Source organism: Dendrobates tinctorius, unplaced genomic scaffold, assembly GCF_039654945.1.
Source record: "Dendrobates tinctorius isolate UK_male_01 unplaced genomic scaffold, ASM3965494v1 ptg000004l, whole genome shotgun sequence".
Lineage (NCBI taxonomy): Eukaryota > Metazoa > Chordata > Amphibia > Anura > Dendrobatidae > Dendrobates > Dendrobates tinctorius.
This window is the reverse complement of record NW_027361672.1, coordinates 13375373-13392851: the sequence shown is the minus strand read 5'-3', so window position 1 is coordinate 13392851 and position 17479 is coordinate 13375373. Positions and strand designations below refer to the sequence as shown.

Sequence of the window (17479 nt, the reverse complement as noted above, 5' to 3'; positions counted from 1 at the left end):
AATCCTGAAAACATGATCTGTTGGTGTGCCTTGAGGACTGGAGTTGGGAAACCCTGCTCTACTCCATCCCCCAGCAAACCTCTCATTTCTGCTGAAGACTTTGATCTTGTTGATCTGCTTAAAGAAAGAGGCAGAGAAAGCTTTGGCCCACAGCCCCCAATGCCCCTCCTGTTGACTGCTCAGCCCTGTTCTTCCAAAACCAGGTTCTCCACCATGACAGATCAGCGCTCCATCCTTCTGTCAAGATCACATCTCACCACTTGCACGCTCCCGTCCCACCTCATCCCTAACCTCGCCAGTCTTCATCCCAACCCTACCACACCTCTTTAACATCTCACAAATAGTGTCCTCCCCTCATCCTTCAAACATGCCTCAATCACACCCATCCTCAAAAAGCCCTCCCTCGACTAATCTTCTGTATCTAGCTATCGGCCGATAGTACTTCTCCCTTAGGCATCAAAACTACTGGAACAGCATGTCCATCTGGAACTGTCCTCCCACCTCTCTTCCCTCTTTGACCAGTTACAATCTGGCTTCTGACCGCATCACTCAACTGAAACTGCCCTAACTAAAGTCACCAACAACCTACTAACCACCAAGAGCAAGCGACACTATGTACTCCTCAACCTGTCTTCTGCCTTTGCCACTATGGACCATTCCCTCCTGTTACAGATTCTCTCATCTTGTGGCATCACAGACTTGGCCCTATCCTGGATCTCGTAATATCTAACAGACCGGATATTCAGTGTCTCCCTCTCCCACACCACCTCCTCACCCCGTCTGTCGGTGTTCCCCAAGGCTCAGTTCTAGGACCCCTACTCTTCTCCATCTACACCTTTGGCCTGGGACAGCTCATAGAATCCCACAGTTGGCAGTATCATCTCTACGCCGATGACACGCAATCTACCTATCTGGACATGACATCACCTCGCTACTGACCAAAATCCCAGTTTTCTTTTCTCCTCGCTTTCTAAAACTGAACATGGACAAAACAATTCATCTTCTTTCCCCCATCTCACTCTACCCCTCCACTAGACCTATCCATCTATGTCAATGGCTGCTCACTTTGCCCAGTCCTGCATGCTCGGTGCCTCGGGGTGATCATTGACTCTGCCCTCTTTTTCAAGCCACATATCCAAGCCCTTGCCCATTTCCCTGATTTGTGCATTCCTTGACCAAGAAACCGCAAAAACGCTAGTGCACGCCCTCATCTCCCACCTTGACTATTGCAACCTGTAGGTCTCTGGCCTCCCCTCTAGCACTCTTGTACCACTCCAATCCATCCTACACTCTGCTGCCCGACTAATCCACCTGTCTCCCCATTATTACCCAGCCTCTCTACCAAGCCCTTTACTGGCTTCCTGTTGTCCAGAGGCTCCAGTTCAAAACCCTAACTATGACCTACAAAGCCATCCACAACCTGTCTTTTCCATATATCTGTGACATGGATCCTCCGGTACTTACATACACACAACCTTCGATCCTTCAAGATATCCTTCTCTACTCCCCCCTTATCTATTCTTCCCGCAACCGCATACAAGACTTCTCCTGTGCTTCCCCTAAACTCTGGAACGCTCTACCCCAACACATCAGGCTTTCACCTACCACGGAAACCTTCATAAGGAACCTGAAGACCCACCTCTTCTGACAAGTCTATAACCTGCAGTGATCCTCAGCCTGCTGAACTGCCGCATGTCCAACTCCACCTTCTAGTGTATCCTCACCCATTCCCTATAGACTGTGAGCCCTCACGGGAAGGGTCCTCTCTCCTTCTGTGCGCCTGTTTTGCTCAAATTTATTGTACTTGTCTATATTTGCCCCTTTCACATGTAATGCGTCATGGAATAAATGGCACTATGAAAATGTATTATAATAATAACTAAAGGCCAAGAGCCTAAGATCAGAAACAGACCAGACATTTACAGGACATTCCATAACTTTCCCAAATTCTTATGAAATTACGGTATATTCAGCACATACTGCATTTAAATATTGTACCCAATTTATTATACACTAGCTGAAGAGCCTGGCGTTGCTTGGGCATAGTAACCAACTGTGGTTAGTTATAACAAATTATGATTACATTGCATATAAAAACCGTGCATCTAATCCTATCCTGTGATACTGTCTGCTGTGCCGTGTATCTAATACTATTCTGTGTGATACTGTGTGCTGAGCTGCGTATCTAATCCTATCCTGTGTGATACTGACTGCTGAGCTGTGTATCTAATCATATCCTGTGTGATACTGACTCCTGAGCCTTGTATCTAATCCTATACTGTGTGATACTGGGCTCCCCCTGCAGTCTGTGTCAGAGGGTGGTCTGTGTTGGCACGGTAATAAATTGTGTTATTTCCAGCTTTACAGAAGGACGATAACACCATACAAATGATAAGAATAATAGCCCTCAGTTACCACAACTGTCTGCAAAGAAAACTGTTGCTGATAGTGTAGGTAACTGCAGGTACGCAGGATACAGTGACGAGACGCAAGACTGGGTTCAACTTTGACTAAAGAAACTTTTGTAAATTTGAGCCACTAGGGCTATGCTAAGCAACCAATACAATAACAGATATTGTCCTCACAGGGACTATACACAAACAAGCACTCTAAATGAGAACACGACTAATCCGGCAACAGCTGGTTGTTATAGGGCCGCGATATGGCCGACTACGGGTCCTTATTTTCTAAAGTGGCACTTATCCGTCCTGACGTCCCTCGGCGTCTCTGATGAGGCTGCGTTGGCGTCGCAGCCGCTGGGCCCAGCTGCTGAAGATATAATAGTCTTCGGGCGCCCCAGCGCCCAGGAAAGTTGGGGCACACCAGGCCCAGGAGTCCTTTGATGAGGTGACCCCCTGTAGACACAGCAGGGTTCGGCTTGTGAGCGAGTTTAATGAGACTCGTCTCCAAGCAGGGTTGTGTTGCAGTTTCCAGGAGTGGCGGTTGGCAGGCCACGTGCACGGCCTAGGCGAAGAGTTCCCCTGTAGGCGGGGAGAAGGCCCCAACTGCGGCGGGGTGACTTCCACTGTGGCCGATGAAGAGGCCGCAGTCGCGGACTGAGGCAGGGGGGCGGCAGCAGGCAGGCCGCGGGCTGGAATGAAGTGGCAGCGGCTGTGAGGGACGGCGGACCAGCCACAACAGACTGAAGCACAGCGGTAACAGCTGCGGAAGACCGGGGGCAGGGAGCGACCCTGGATTGGAGTAAAGCGCAAGTCTCTGGATGGTAGGTTCGTCGCTTACTCTCCGCAGGCCACTGAAAGTCTCCCCTCTGCCGCTGGTCTCTTCTCAGGTCACCGTCTGTCACTCTGGTTCTCCCAAAGTCCCGCAGCCTCTTGCTTCGTGTCTGCCGTTCAGCCAACTGACTCCCTTGCTCGCTCCATCCCTTTTATACTTGCCCCCTCCTCTTGCCGTCCTGTCACTCTCAGCAGCCCACTCTCCTCCTTCGTTCCCCGGGTACTGTTCCCTTAGGAACCTAGATGGCGGTCCCCTTGGTTCCAGCCTGGACACTCTGCGGGGGCCTTCCTCCCTACAATAGCAACCAATCACAGCTCATTTTTCATCTTTTAAACAGCTCTGGGACAGCGTGGTGAGTTTTGAGTGGCGACTTTTGTGTTTTGACTTTTATGTGGCGAGGTTGGTGTATGTGTGGTGAAATGTGTGCTGAGGGTGGTATATGTGTTGAAGCACGTGGTAGTGTGTGGCGCATTTTGTGTGTGTGTGTTCATATCCCCGTGTATGGTGAGTATCCCATGTCAGGGCCCCACCTTAGCAACTGTACGGTGTATATACTCTTTGGCGCCATCGCTCTCATTCGTTAAGTCCCCCTTGTTCACATCTGGCAGCTGTCAATTTGCCTCCAACACTTTTCCTTTCACTTTTTCCCCATTATGTAGATAGGGGCAAAATTGTTTGGTGAATTGGAACGCGCGGGGTTAAAATTTTGCCTCACATAGCCTATGCCGCTCTTGGGGTCCAGACGTGTGACTGTGCAAAATTTTGTGGCCTGGCAGAGCATCAAAAAGGAGGAAACACAGCGTCTGGTGAAGTCCATGAGTTCAAGACTTCAGGCAGTCATTGCCAACAAAGGGTTTTCAAACAAGTACTAGAAATGAATATTTTATTTACAATTATTTAATCTGTCCAATTACTTTTGGTCCCTTTAAAAACAGGGTGGCACATGTTAAGGAGCTGAAACTCCTAAACCCTTTATCAAATTTTAATGTGGATACCCTGAAATGAAAGCTGAAAGTCTGAACTTCAACTGCATCTGAATAGTTTTGTTTAAAATTCATTGTGGTAATGTCTAGAACCAAAATTAGAAAAATGTTGTCTGTGTCCAAATATATATGGACCTAGCTGTATTAGATTTTAGTAGTTGGTCCATTTTATACAGACTCCAACTCCACAGACTTGCCAATTCTGCCCATTTTGTTGGAGTTGCTTCAAACTGGCGTGTAAAGGCTAAATAACTACATTTTTGCACAACTCCGCATTGTGCAAAAAAAAAACCCTGACTTTTCAAAGCGGTTTACGCACATTTTCTTGCATAGAAGCGTTGATATACAAGTGTTTTGGCTTCTGCCTTTCATTTCCATTAAATTCTTGTAGTAAATAATTCTGTGCCTCTCAAGCAGAGACTGGCTTTGCCACTGTGGTGCCCTCTTGTTGTTGGTAAGGTGATTTTCATAGTAGTGATCATATGTTCCACAGTCCCTCTGGTTCATTAACATAATTGACATTCACTATGGGCCCAATTCATCAAGACCGGTTTTGTTCAGTCAGACGCTCCTAATTCACGAAGAGCAATATGCTTTGTCAGGAATCAGGAGTGTTGGACGAGTAAGATTTGTTGTTTAGCAAATGCAGTCGCTCGTCATGAATTTGACAAGTGGTGGTCGCCACTCCAGTCTGTCGGAGCTGGGTCAAAATGGAGTAAGGACACCAAAAGACGTATAATTTTAATGCAGCCTTAAGTTACGCCAAAATTGTGACTTTTCAAAGCTTTTTACACCAGAATATTGACATAAAAGCTTTAATGAATCTGGACCAAAGTTTTTTTTTTTAATGTTCTATTAGTTTTCCCTTTTAGCCTCTTGAGCCTAAGATTTTTGATTGAGTATGCTCTTCTACTACAGCTGGTGAGGCTTCAATAGAAAAAAAAGTTTGAGAGGCTGTTATAAATAATGGTGTTAAGACTTGGGAGTCTGAATCCTGCATGCTTACATGATTATTTTTTTACTAACCAAAAGCATACTGCAAATTGCTACTATATACATAGTAGCACTATGCTACGTTCTCAAAATGAGCATTTGGTGGACTTTTGATGTTGTAGATTTTCTGCAACAGTTATGTAAATTACGTTACTTGTGCTTCTTCATTGCTTTTTTTAAGTTATTTTTTTTGTATGTTATGTTTTAAACAAAGCCTTTTTGTTGTTTTTTTTTTATACTTCCTGGTATTTGGCTTTGACATAACTTTGATAGTCATGTGTGGATTACATACATTTTTGATGCGTTTCCGTTGCAAAAACACAATAGCCGCATGTGCATCTTTACCTGTCGATTTCCCACATTTAATGCAAGTCTGTGGGAAAAAAAATCTGCACATTTCAGTCTGCGCATTTACAAAAAAAAAAAAAATTGCAATGGGCACGAAATCTCTATAAATCACATCTGCTCTACTGGCACGAAGTCCCCGTTTTTGATGCAGTGAAAATACGCAGTTTCAAAAACTCATTGTGGGCACACAGCCTAACGACCAATTCACATGTCCGTGTTTCAGGTACATGTGGCATCCATTTTTTTTATTCCATGGATACCACACCTCACCTACCCATTATAATTTATGGTCCTGCACACATGACTGTCTGTACAAAACACACAGACATCTCCATATTTTTTTCCTTATTTGCAACACTGATGACAAGGGCCAATACAAGTCTATGGGCCTGTGTATTGTATATGTGTTTAACATTGCAAAGTATAGAAGCTTTGGAATTGTTTTATGCCATACCAGAAAAAGACGGTTGGCACATTGATGACACCGGTACTGCTTTTCTCCAGTACCAATATTATAGGGATGTGTGAAGGGGGCCTAAAGAGGTTTTCTGGTTTAAGAAAATTCGTCCAAAGTGTTTGTTTTTTTTTCCGTTAAATAAAACTTCTTTACTCACCCTCCTTGGGCCCAGAAAAAAAAAAAAAATGAAACCATGCAAAGGAATTCAAAATAAATAAAGTAACTATTGTGACTGTATTTACTCCAGAAAAAAAAAAAGGTGGAAAGACTATGAATATGGGCCTAAGAGTTTACGTTTTATCCTCTTTTTGAATTGTGTTTTAACTTAAGGCCCTTTTACATTTAGCGATGCACCAGCGATCCGACCAGCGATCCCACCCGGTCAGGATCGCTGGTGCATCGCTAAATGATCGCTAGTGAGCTTTCATACAGAAAGATCTCACAGCGATGCAGCAGCGACGCAGCGCACGATACTTACCATTCACACACAGCGATCCTGCGTCCTCCCGCCCGCCTCCACGCGTCGCTGGCTTCACAGCAGGAAGTCTCAGCAGGAAGCGCCCGACGAGAAATGGAGCCGGACATTCTCGCGCGATCAGCGATGGACAGCGGGGGAGCCGGTCGTTGGTAAGTATCACACATAGCGATATCGCCAGCAATATCGCTATAACGTCACAAAACCAGTGACGTTTTAGCGATATTGCTAGCGATATCGCTTAGTGTAAAACCCCCTAAAGAATGGTCTCAATTTTCATCTGTGCGCTTTGCATTTTCTGAAGACTTAAATACATAAACCACACAGATAAAATGCTGACTTTTCTTTATTTTTTTGTAATGGTGTCTCATTCACAATGAAGTCAGCAGAAAATTGTTGCTTCGTATTATTGCTATTATAGTTTGTGTTATTATTGTTCTGCCATTGAAACAATAAGGGAGAAATCAAAAAATTTCACACCAGAGATTAGTGATTAAAAATCATCCATTTCATATGAACCCAATGAACTGATTAAAATGGCATAATGCAATCAAAGATGTAAGCATGGCTTAAAATTTTAGAAAAGAAAAAGATTTTATATGTTATACATATAGTCATGGCCAAAAGTGTTGGCACCTTTGATATTGTTCCAAAAAATGAAGTATTTCTCCCAGAAAATTATTGCAATTAAAACGTGTATAACAAAACATATGTATTGGAACAACACGAATAAAACAGAAGAAAAAAAAAAGGGCAAATTGGACATAATTTCACACAAGACCCCCAAAATGGGCATGGCAAAATTGTTGGGACCTTTCCAAAATTATGAGTAAACAACTTTTTTTCAACTCACCAGAGGCAAGTAACAGCTGTGGGCAATATGAGTATCACACCTGAAACCAGATAAAAAAAAAGTGAGAAGTTGACTCAATCTTTGCATTGTGTATGCCACACTAAGCATGGAGAACAGAAAGAGGAGAAGAAACTGTCTGAGGACTTTTAACCTTGAGATTGTTGATATTTTTCAACAATTTTGGTTCTCAAGTTCATCTCCAGAGATCTAGATGTTCTTTTGTCCACGGTGCGCAACATAAACAAGAAGTTTTAAAACCAATGGGACTGTAGCTAATCTCTCTGGACATAGATGCCAGAGAAAAATTAATGAAAGGTTGCAACGCACGATAGTCAGGATGGTGGACAAGCCACCCCAGTCAAGTTCAAAACAAATTCAAGCTGTCCTGCAGTGAATCTGTGTCAGCGTGAACAATCCATCGACCTTTCAATGAAATGCTATGGCAGGAGACCCAGGATGACACCACTGCTAATACAGAGACATAAAAAAGCTAGATTGCAGTTTGCCAAAATAATTCTGGGAAAGCATCTTGTAGACAGTGGAGACCAAGGAAGAGCTTTGTGGTAAAGCACATCATTCTAATGTTTACCGAAAACGGAATGAGGCCTGCAAAGAAAAGAACACAGTAACTACAGTCAAATATGGTGGAGGTTCAAAGAGGTTTTGCTACTTCTGGCACTTGGTGTCTTGACTGTGTGCAAGGCATCAGGAAATTTGAAGATTACCAAAGGATTTTGGGTCGCAATGTAGTGCCCAGTGTCAGAAAGCTGGGTTTGCGTCCTAGGTTATGAGTCTTCCAGCAGGACAATGACCCCAAACATACTTCAAAAAGAACCTAGAAATGGATGGAAACAAAGCACTGGAGAGTTCTGAAGTGGCCAGCAATAAGTACAGAACTAAATTCCATTGAGCAGTTTGCAAAAAGAAGAGTGATCCAAAATTCAACTTAAGAGATGCAAGAAGCTTGTTGATGGTTACAGGAAGCGATTAATTACAGTTATTTGTTCCAAAGGGTGTGCAAACACATATTACGTTAAGGGTGTCAACAATTTTTGTCCAGCCCATTTTTGGAGTTGTGTTTGAAATGTTGTCCAATTTGCCTTTTTTTCCTTTAGTTTTTCTGTATTGTTCCAATATACACATTTATTTACTTTGTATGTAACAAAACATGTGTCTTGCTTCATTTTCTGGAACAGTATCAAGGGTGCCAACACTTTCAGCCATAATATATATATATATATATATATAATATATATACACACACACACACACACACACACACACACACACACCCCTAACATATAAAGCTCAAGTGTCTATATGTATGCATGTCCGGGATTGGCATCCACACCGTCGCAGCTACAGCCACAAAATTTGGCAGTCACACGTCTGGACCCCGAGAGTGTCCTAAGCTATGTTGTGAGGCGAAATTTTAACCCTGCGTGTTCCAATTCACCAAACAATTTTGCCCCTATCTACATAATGGGGAAAAAGTGTGTATCAAGCCCCGCCCCTCATTATGATGTCATAATGGTTGCCATGGCGACGCTGATGTCATCATAGGTTGCAAGCCCCGCCGCTCATTATGATGTCATAATGGTTGACTATGGGATGGAGGATGTGTGATGGTATATGGGCACTGGACTATGGGATGGAGGATATGTATGATGGGTATATGGGCACGGGACTATGGGATGGAGGATATGTATGACGGGTATATGGGCACGGGACTATGAGATGAATCCATCACACATCTTCCATCCCATAGTCCCGTGCCCATATACCCGTCATACATATCCTCCATCCCATAGTCCAGTGCCCATATACCCATCACACATCCTCCATCCCATAGTCAACCATTATGACATAATGAGCGGCGGGGCTTGCAACCTATGACGACATCAGCATCGCCATGGCAACCATTATGACATCATAATGAGGGGCAGGGCTTGATACACACCTTTTCCCCATTATGTAGATAGGGGCAAAATTGTTTGGTGAATTGGAACACGCGGGGTTAAAATTTCGCCTCACAACATAGCCTAGGACACTCTCGGGGTCCAGATGCGCGACTGTGCCAAATTTTGTGGCTGTAGCTGCGACATTGCGGATGCCAATCCCGGACATACACACATACATACACTTGAGCTTTATATATTAGATTGAACCACACCTTACTAATACTGATTTTTAATGGAAGACTTCGGTATTACAGTATATACAAAATTAAGATTTTTCTTTTCAATCTGGAAGACTATAGTGTGTAGCAGTGATCAGTCTGCAATGTATAAAGTGCAATGCTGTATTGTCTGTGGCAATACCCTGAACCTGAGCCAACACAGTTCTTCTGCTCAGTTGCTGTTTGGGAAGTAGTCATCAGTACTGAACACTGTGGGAGGCTCATATCTTGCTTGATGACTTCTCGGAGAAGATGCTGCTTTCTGTTAAAACACAAACATAACATTTGTAACAATTCTGTAAATAAGATTCTTAAAAAAAAAATCTAACAAAAAATGTGTTATTAAAAGGAGTGCACTTCTCTGCATCTTGTCCGACAATGCTCGCTTGTCTAGAGAGCGCCGTATGAACTGCATACTACTGTATGCTCACATTACAGACAGGCAACCACATGAGTGTTGTCAATCAAGGTTATGCCAATTCAGGGGAGGAAGAGTGCCTGGAAATCTGGGCCACACTAGGGGTGCAGCAGGCACTGGAATTTGTAGATCAAACAGTTTTATGGACACTTAAGGCATGGTTTAATATACTAAACGGTATAAGGTATGGGGTTAAGTCCCATATACAGTTGTGTTCAAAAACTAGAGGTAATCACACAACCTTTATACTAGTGTTTATTTCCATACATTGGGAACATTCACACAGTTTTAGAATTCAAAACATGAAGAAAAATGTATATAATTTTTCCCTACTTTACAGAAAAGAAAATATGAACATTGGGCTGTTCTAAAAAAAATAGCAGTGTCTGCATTTTATATTTAAAAACTCACAAGATGTACTTTTTTGTGTGGATTAAGCATTCCTATGAATCCCTAACCTAATATTTATTTGTAGAACCCCAATGTTTTCGAACTTCACATTATGTTGCATAGTCAACCAACTTCTGGCACCTGTCCATATTCCAAGCCCAAGATGCTGGGACTACATCCCACAAATTTTTAGCTTTGTTGACTTTGCCCCAGAAACAGCATTTTTAATGTCACCCCACAAGTGTTCTATCGGGTTAAGGTCTGGTGATTAGGCTTGCCACTCCATAACCTAAATTTTGTCAGACTGGAACCAAGATTTTACTCTCATACTGGTGTGTTTACGGTCGTTGTCTTGTTGAAGCACCCATTTCAAGGGCATATCCTCTTCAGCATAAGGCTGTGTGCCCACGTAGGCGTTTTTTTGAAGCGTTTTGACTGGGACCAACGCTTCAAAAACGCATAAAAGAAGCATCCCATTCATTTTAAATGAATTCCGCACTTTTTGCACATTGATGTGTTTTTTTCCGCTCAAAAAACGCCTAGCGGCCAAAAACGCAGCATGCTCATTAATTTTGCGGAAAAGTCCGCATTATTGCCATTTTCTATGAGTCAGAAAACGCGTGGGAAAAAACGCATCAAAAACGCACGGCAATAAAATGCGCGTTTTCTGGGCATTTTCTGGGTTTTGAAGCAGAAATTTTCTGCATACGTGGGCACATAGCCTAAGGCAACATGACCTCTTCAAGTATTTTAATATATGTAAACTGGTCCATGATCGCTGGTATGCAGTAGCTAGATCCAGCACCATAGTAAGAGAAGCATGCCCATATCATGATGCTTGCACCACCATGCTTCACTGTCTTCAGAGTGTACTGTGGCTTGAATGCAGAGTTTGGGGGGTCGTCTGGCGAAATGTCTGCGGTCCTGGGACCCAAAAGAACAATTTTACTTTTATCAGTCCACAAAATATTTCTCCATTTCTCTTTAGGCCTGTTGATGTGTTGACAAATTGTATCCGCTTCAGTACAGGTCTTTAACAATGGGATTTTGGGGGGACTTCTTACTTAGAGATTAGCGTCACACAGGCGTCTTTCTATCTGTCACAGTACTCACAGGTAACTGGAGACTGATCATCCTGGAGCTGATCGCTGGCTGAGCCTTTGCCTTTTGCTATTCTTCCATCCATTCGAATGGTGGTCTTCCATTTTCTTCCATGTCTCTCTGGTTTGGCCTTCCATTTTAAATCACTGGAGATCATTTTAGCGGAACAGCCAATCATTGTCTGCACTTCTTTATAAGTTTTACCCTCTACAATCAACTTTTTAATCAAAGTACGCTGTTCTTCTGTGCAATGTTTCGAACAACCCATAATTCTCAGGCTTTCAAGGAGAAATGCATGTACATGTCCTGGCTTCACCCTTAAGATTTGACCTCACAAATTGAACTCCACACTGCTATTTTGAACACACAACCCTTTCAATTAACTGCTTAGTGACGGGGCCAATTTTTTAAATTCTGACCAATGTCACTTTATGTGGTGATAACTCTGAAATGCTTCAATAAATCCCTTTGATTTTGAGATTGTTTTTTTCATGGCACATTATACTTTATGATAATGGTAAATTTAGGTTGATATGTTTTGTGTTAATTTATATTAAATATCAGAAACTTGACAAATGTAAAAAAAAAATAAATTGCAATTTTCAAACTGTGAATGATTCCCCCGTTAATCCAGATAGTCATAAAACAGAAAAACATGAATAAACAACATTTCCCACATGTCTGCCTTACATCAGCACCATTTTTAAAACGCTAATTTATTTTGTTAGCTTTTTAGGAGGTTTAGAAATGTAGCAGGAATTTAATTTTTTCAAGGAAATTTACAAAATGTATTTTTTGAGGGGCCTATCTAGGTTTGAAGTGACTTTAGGGTTGCTATATATTGGAAACCCCCCAAAAGTGATACCATTTTAAAAACTGCAGCCCCTGACATATTGAAAACTTCTCTGAGATAGTTTTAACCCTTCAGGTGATTTTCAGGAATTAATGCAAAGTGGCATAACAGGAATAAAAAAGTGTTTACCACCTAAATGTCGCTAACTTCTGAACTGACCACTATAGCTAGGAGACTCTAAGGCCGCTATTTGGCCATGAAATGCTGTGGCAAACATCAGGACCACACAATCATGATCTCGGTGTGCCTATTAGATTAAAGCGGAAGCCCTCACAATCTATTAACCATTTATTTGATGTCACTTTTGACAGCAGCAACTAAGGGGTTAAACAGATATGGACGATGTCAACACTCATCGTTTGTGATGCAGCAAGTTGTCAGCTATAGTGGACAGCCGACAGCTGCTGGATTGTCACCTGTATGGGGATGATATTCTCTTATATCGCAGGTCAGTAAAAGGACGTATTGGCGGTCATTAAGGGGTTTTAATTATTCTAATACACAGACTCAAAAACATGCATATCATGAATGCAGAGTCTGGTGGTTTTCTTAGAATCTACTGTACCAACTGGTAAATTGTTGGACATGCAAAAATTCTCCATTAACCCCTTCTTGACGTTTGATTTACAATACCGTCCAAGTGTCCTGGGCCTTAATGCCCATGGACGGTATAGTACGTCATAGCGATCATCTGCGCTCACGGGGGGAGCGCAGCTGATCACGGCCGGGTGTCAGATGATTATCACAGCTGACACCCAGCACTATGTGCCAGGAGCGGTCACGTGCCAGGAGCGGTCATGGACCGCTCCCGGCACATTAACCCCCGGCACACTGCAATCAAACATGATCGCAGTGTTCCGGGGGCATAGGGAAGCATCACCGCAAAAAAACAAGCCGCCATACAGCATCAGTGAAAAAATAAAAAAAAAAAGTTATAGCTCGCAGAATAAAGCGATGCAAAAATTATATAAAATTGTTTTCTCTTGTATAAAAGCGCTAAAGCATTAAAAAAAAAAAAAAAAAAGAGAAGAGGTATCGCTGTCATCGTACTAACCCAAAGAATAAAACCGCTTTATCAATTTTACCGCACGTGGAACGGTATAAACGCCCCCCCCCCCCATAAAAAGAAATTCATTAATTCCTGGTTTTTGTTCATTCTGCGTCCCCAAAACATCGGAATAAAAAGCGGTAAAAAAAATCACATGCCCGAAAATGGTACCAATAAAAAACGTCAACTCGTCCCGCAAAGAATAGGACCTCATATGACTCTGTGGGCCAAAATATGGAAAAATTATAGCTCAAATTGTTTGCAATAAAAAGCGTCTTTTAGCGTGTGACAGGTGCCAAACATAAAAACCCGCTATAAATAGTAAATCAAACCCCTCTTTTTCACACCCTTAGTTGGGGGGAAAAAAAACAAAACGTATTTCCATTTGGGTTAGGGCTGGGATTAGGGTTAGAATTGTGGATTTTCACTGTTCAGGCACATTAGGCGCTCTTCAAACACGACATAGCATCTGATCTCAATTCCAGCCAATTCTTCGTTGAAAAAAGTCAAACGGAGCTCCTTCCCTTGTGAGCTCTGCCATGCGCCCAAAAAGTGGTTTACCCCCACATTATGGGGTATCGTATTCAGGAGAAATTGCACAAGTTTTGTGGTTCATTTTCTCTTTTAACACTTGTGAAAATAAAAAAAATTGGTTCTGAAGTAAATTTTTGCAAAAAATGGTATAGCATATGGAGTATCAGCCTACTCAGGACAAATTGCACAACAACTTTTGGGGTCCAATTTCTCCTGTTACTTTGGGAAAATAAAAAATTGGGGGCAAAAAGATCATGTTTGAGGAAAAAATGATTTTTTTATTTACACGTGTGGGCGTTATAAACTTTTGTGAAGCACTTGGGGGTTCAAAGTGCTCACCACACATCTAGATAAGTTCCTTGGGGGTGGGGTCTATTTTCCAAAATGGGGTCACTTGTGGGGGGGCTTTCCACTGTTCAGGCACATCAGGGGCTCTCCAAACGCAACATGGAGTCCAATCTCAATTCCAGCCAAATTTGCGTTGAAAAAGTCAAACGGCACTCCTTCCCTTCCGTGCTCTGCCATGCGCCGAAACAGTGGTTAACCCCCCCACATATGGGATATCAGCATACTCAGGACAAATTGCACAATTACTTTTGGGGTCCAATTTCTCCGGTTACCCTTGGTAAAAAAAAAATTGGACCTGAAGTAATTTTTTTTGTGAAAAAAGTTAAATGTTCATTTTTTTTAAACATTCAAAAAATTCCTGTGAAACACCTGAAGGGTTAATAAACTTCTTGAATGTGGTTTTGAGCACCTTGAAGGGTGCAGTTTTTAGAATGGTGTCACTTTTGGGGAATTTCTAACATATAGAAAAAATGAGAAATCGCTGGTCAACTTTTAACCCTTATAACTTCCTAACAAAAAAAAAAATGTTGGTTCCAAAATTGAGCTGATGTAAAGTAAAAATGTGGGAAATGTTACTTATTAAGTATTTTGTGTGCATATCTCTGATTTAGGGGCATGAAAATTCAAAGTTGGAAAATTGCAAAATTTAAGATTTTCACCAAATTTCCTTTTTTCACAAATAAACGCAAGTTATATAAAATAAATTTTACCACTAACATGAAGTACAAATATGTCACGAGAAAACAATGTCAGAATCACCAGGATCCATGGAAGCATTCCAGAGTTATTACCTCAAAGGGACAGTGGCCAGAATTGTAAAAATTGGCCCGGTCATTAACGTGCAAACCACCCTTGGGGGTTAAGAGGTTAATTGTCACCTGCTTAACCCAGCAGGAAGTACGACAGCATCTATAAATCACTAAAGTTTAAAAATCCCTGAGTCCGGATGGGATACACTCCCGAGTACTGCAGGAATTTTCTACAGTGTTACACTCGGTTCTGGCGCTGCCCCCAGTTCTGGTCTCTCACCCGCTCCTGCTCCCGAGGCTGCCCTGCTCCTGTGAGGTCCCTGTCTGGATCCTCACTCTGTCTGTCCCTTGGTGTCCTGCTGTTTCTTCTCTCTTCCCCACTTCCTGGCACACTGCCAGCAGGTCTCCAGGGAGAATGCTCTTAAAAGAACAGCGCGCATTTTTTGAAAATTTCAATTAACCAATAGCAGCGCACTGATTGCTACACTTTTTGCTCCTCTGTCATGGGGGGGGGGGGGGGGTGCCAGAGCAACGAGTATCTACTCTTGCTATATCCGGTTCTGTTCCTGTTTTGTCTGCGCTGTTATAGCATTCCGTTTTGCTCTCTGCTTATACTGTTTGCTTCCGCAGAATATCAGTGACCAGTTGTTCGGCTATCCTAAGACGATACCTGTACTTATATACTCAAGTGCCATCCCGTTCCGCCACACACCATCCGAACCCCTGGACAATGCTAAAGTTGCCGGAGCCAGCTTCCTCCCATCTACCCGAAACCTGAGCTTCATATCTCATACCCGATGTCTGCCGGTCAGCTCCACTATATCTGTAATATGTTTACCCGTTTGTCCCACTGGGACAACTGCAACATGTCCGGGGTCTAACTGGAGGTAGCACCTGTGTCCCCAAGGTATTCCACTCTGGTCCTGTCCGAGGGATCTTACTACGGATACCTGGGGCACACTAGTTACTCCCCCTTTGGAGCCCCCCAGATCGAGGTCCCGAGGTTCCACTCAAAAAATAAAAAACTTGTGCCTCCGCTTCCATTTGTTACATACAGTCATAGATAGATCATTATTTTTAATCTTTAACCCCTTCACCCCCAAGGGTGGTTTGCACGTTCATGACCGGGCCAATTTTTACAATTCTGACCACTGTACCTTTATGAGGTCATAACTCTCGAACGCTTCCATGGATCCCGGTGATTCTGACATTGTTTTCTCGTGACATATTGTACTTCATGTTAGTGGTAAAATTTCATTCAAATAACTTGCGTTTATTTGTGAGAAAAACGGAAATTTGGCGAAAATTTTGAAAATTTCGCAATTTTCCAACTTTGAATTTTTATGCCCTTAAATCACAGAGATAAGGCACACAAAAAACTTGATGACTAACATTTCCCACATGTTTACTTTACATCAGCACAATTTTGGAACCAAAATTTTTTTTTGTTAGGAAGTTATAAGGGTTAAAAGTTGACCAGCGATTTCTCATTTTTACAACACCATTTTATTTTTAGGACCACATCACATTTGAAGCCACTTTGAGGGGTCTATATGATAGAAAATACACAAAAGTGACACCATTCTAAAAACTGCACCCCTTAAGGTGCTCAAAACCACATTCAAGAAGTTTATTAACCCTTTAGGTGCGTCACAGGAATTTTTTTGAATATTTAAAAAAAAATGAACATCTAACTTTTTTTCATAAAAAAAATACTTCAGGTTCAATTTTTTTTATTTTACCAAGGGTAACAGGAGAAATTGAACTGCAAAAGTTATTGTGCAATTTGTCCTGAGTACGCAGATACCTGATATGTGGGGGGGAACGACTGTTTCGGCGCATGGCAGAGCTCAGAATGGAAGGAGCGCCGTTTGACTTTTTCAATGCAAAATTGGCTGGAATTCAGATTGGACGCCATGTCACGTTTGGAGAGTCCCTGATGTACCTAAACAGTGGAAACCCCCTACAAGTGACCCCATTTTGGAAACTAGACCCCCCAAGGAACTTATCTAGATATGTGGTGAGAACTTTGAACCCACAAGGGCTTTACAGAAGTTTATAACGTACAGCGGTACAATTAAAAAATCATATTTTTTCCACAAAAATGATCTTTTCACCCCAATTTTTATTTTCCCAAGGGTAACAGGACCCTAAAAGTTATTGTGCAATTTGTCCTGAGTACGCTGATACCCCACATGTGGGGGTAAACCACTATTTGGGCGCATGGCAGAGCTCGGAAGGGAAGCAGCGCCATTTGACGTTTTTGGCTGGAATTGAGATCGGACACCATGTCGCGTTTGGAAAACCCCTGATGTACCAAAACAGTGGAAACCCCCCACAAATGACACCATTTTGGAAACTAGACCCCCTAAGGAACTTATCTAGATGTGTGGTGAGAACTTTGAACCCCCATGGGCTTCACAGAAGTTTATAACATAAAGCCATACAATTAAAAAATCATATTTTTTCAACAAAAATGATCTTTTCACCCTCAATTCTTATTTTTCCAAGGGTAA

General features: G+C 42.3%; 1 protein-coding gene across 1 annotated transcript in view; it reads right to left on the bottom strand.

Annotated features, from left to right (window-relative positions):
- Nucleotides 1-9517: 9517 nt before the first annotated feature.
- The window catches only part of BLOC1S4 (biogenesis of lysosomal organelles complex 1 subunit 4), a 61901-nt gene continuing 53939 nt past the window's right edge, over nucleotides 9518-17479 (bottom strand). Inside the window, exon 5 of the mRNA XM_073566154.1 lies at nucleotides 9518-9784. Within this exon, the coding sequence (XP_073422255.1) occupies nucleotides 9695-9784 (90 nt within the window). The 3' untranslated portion in view covers nucleotides 9518-9694. The remainder of the gene's footprint in view (nucleotides 9785-17479) is intronic.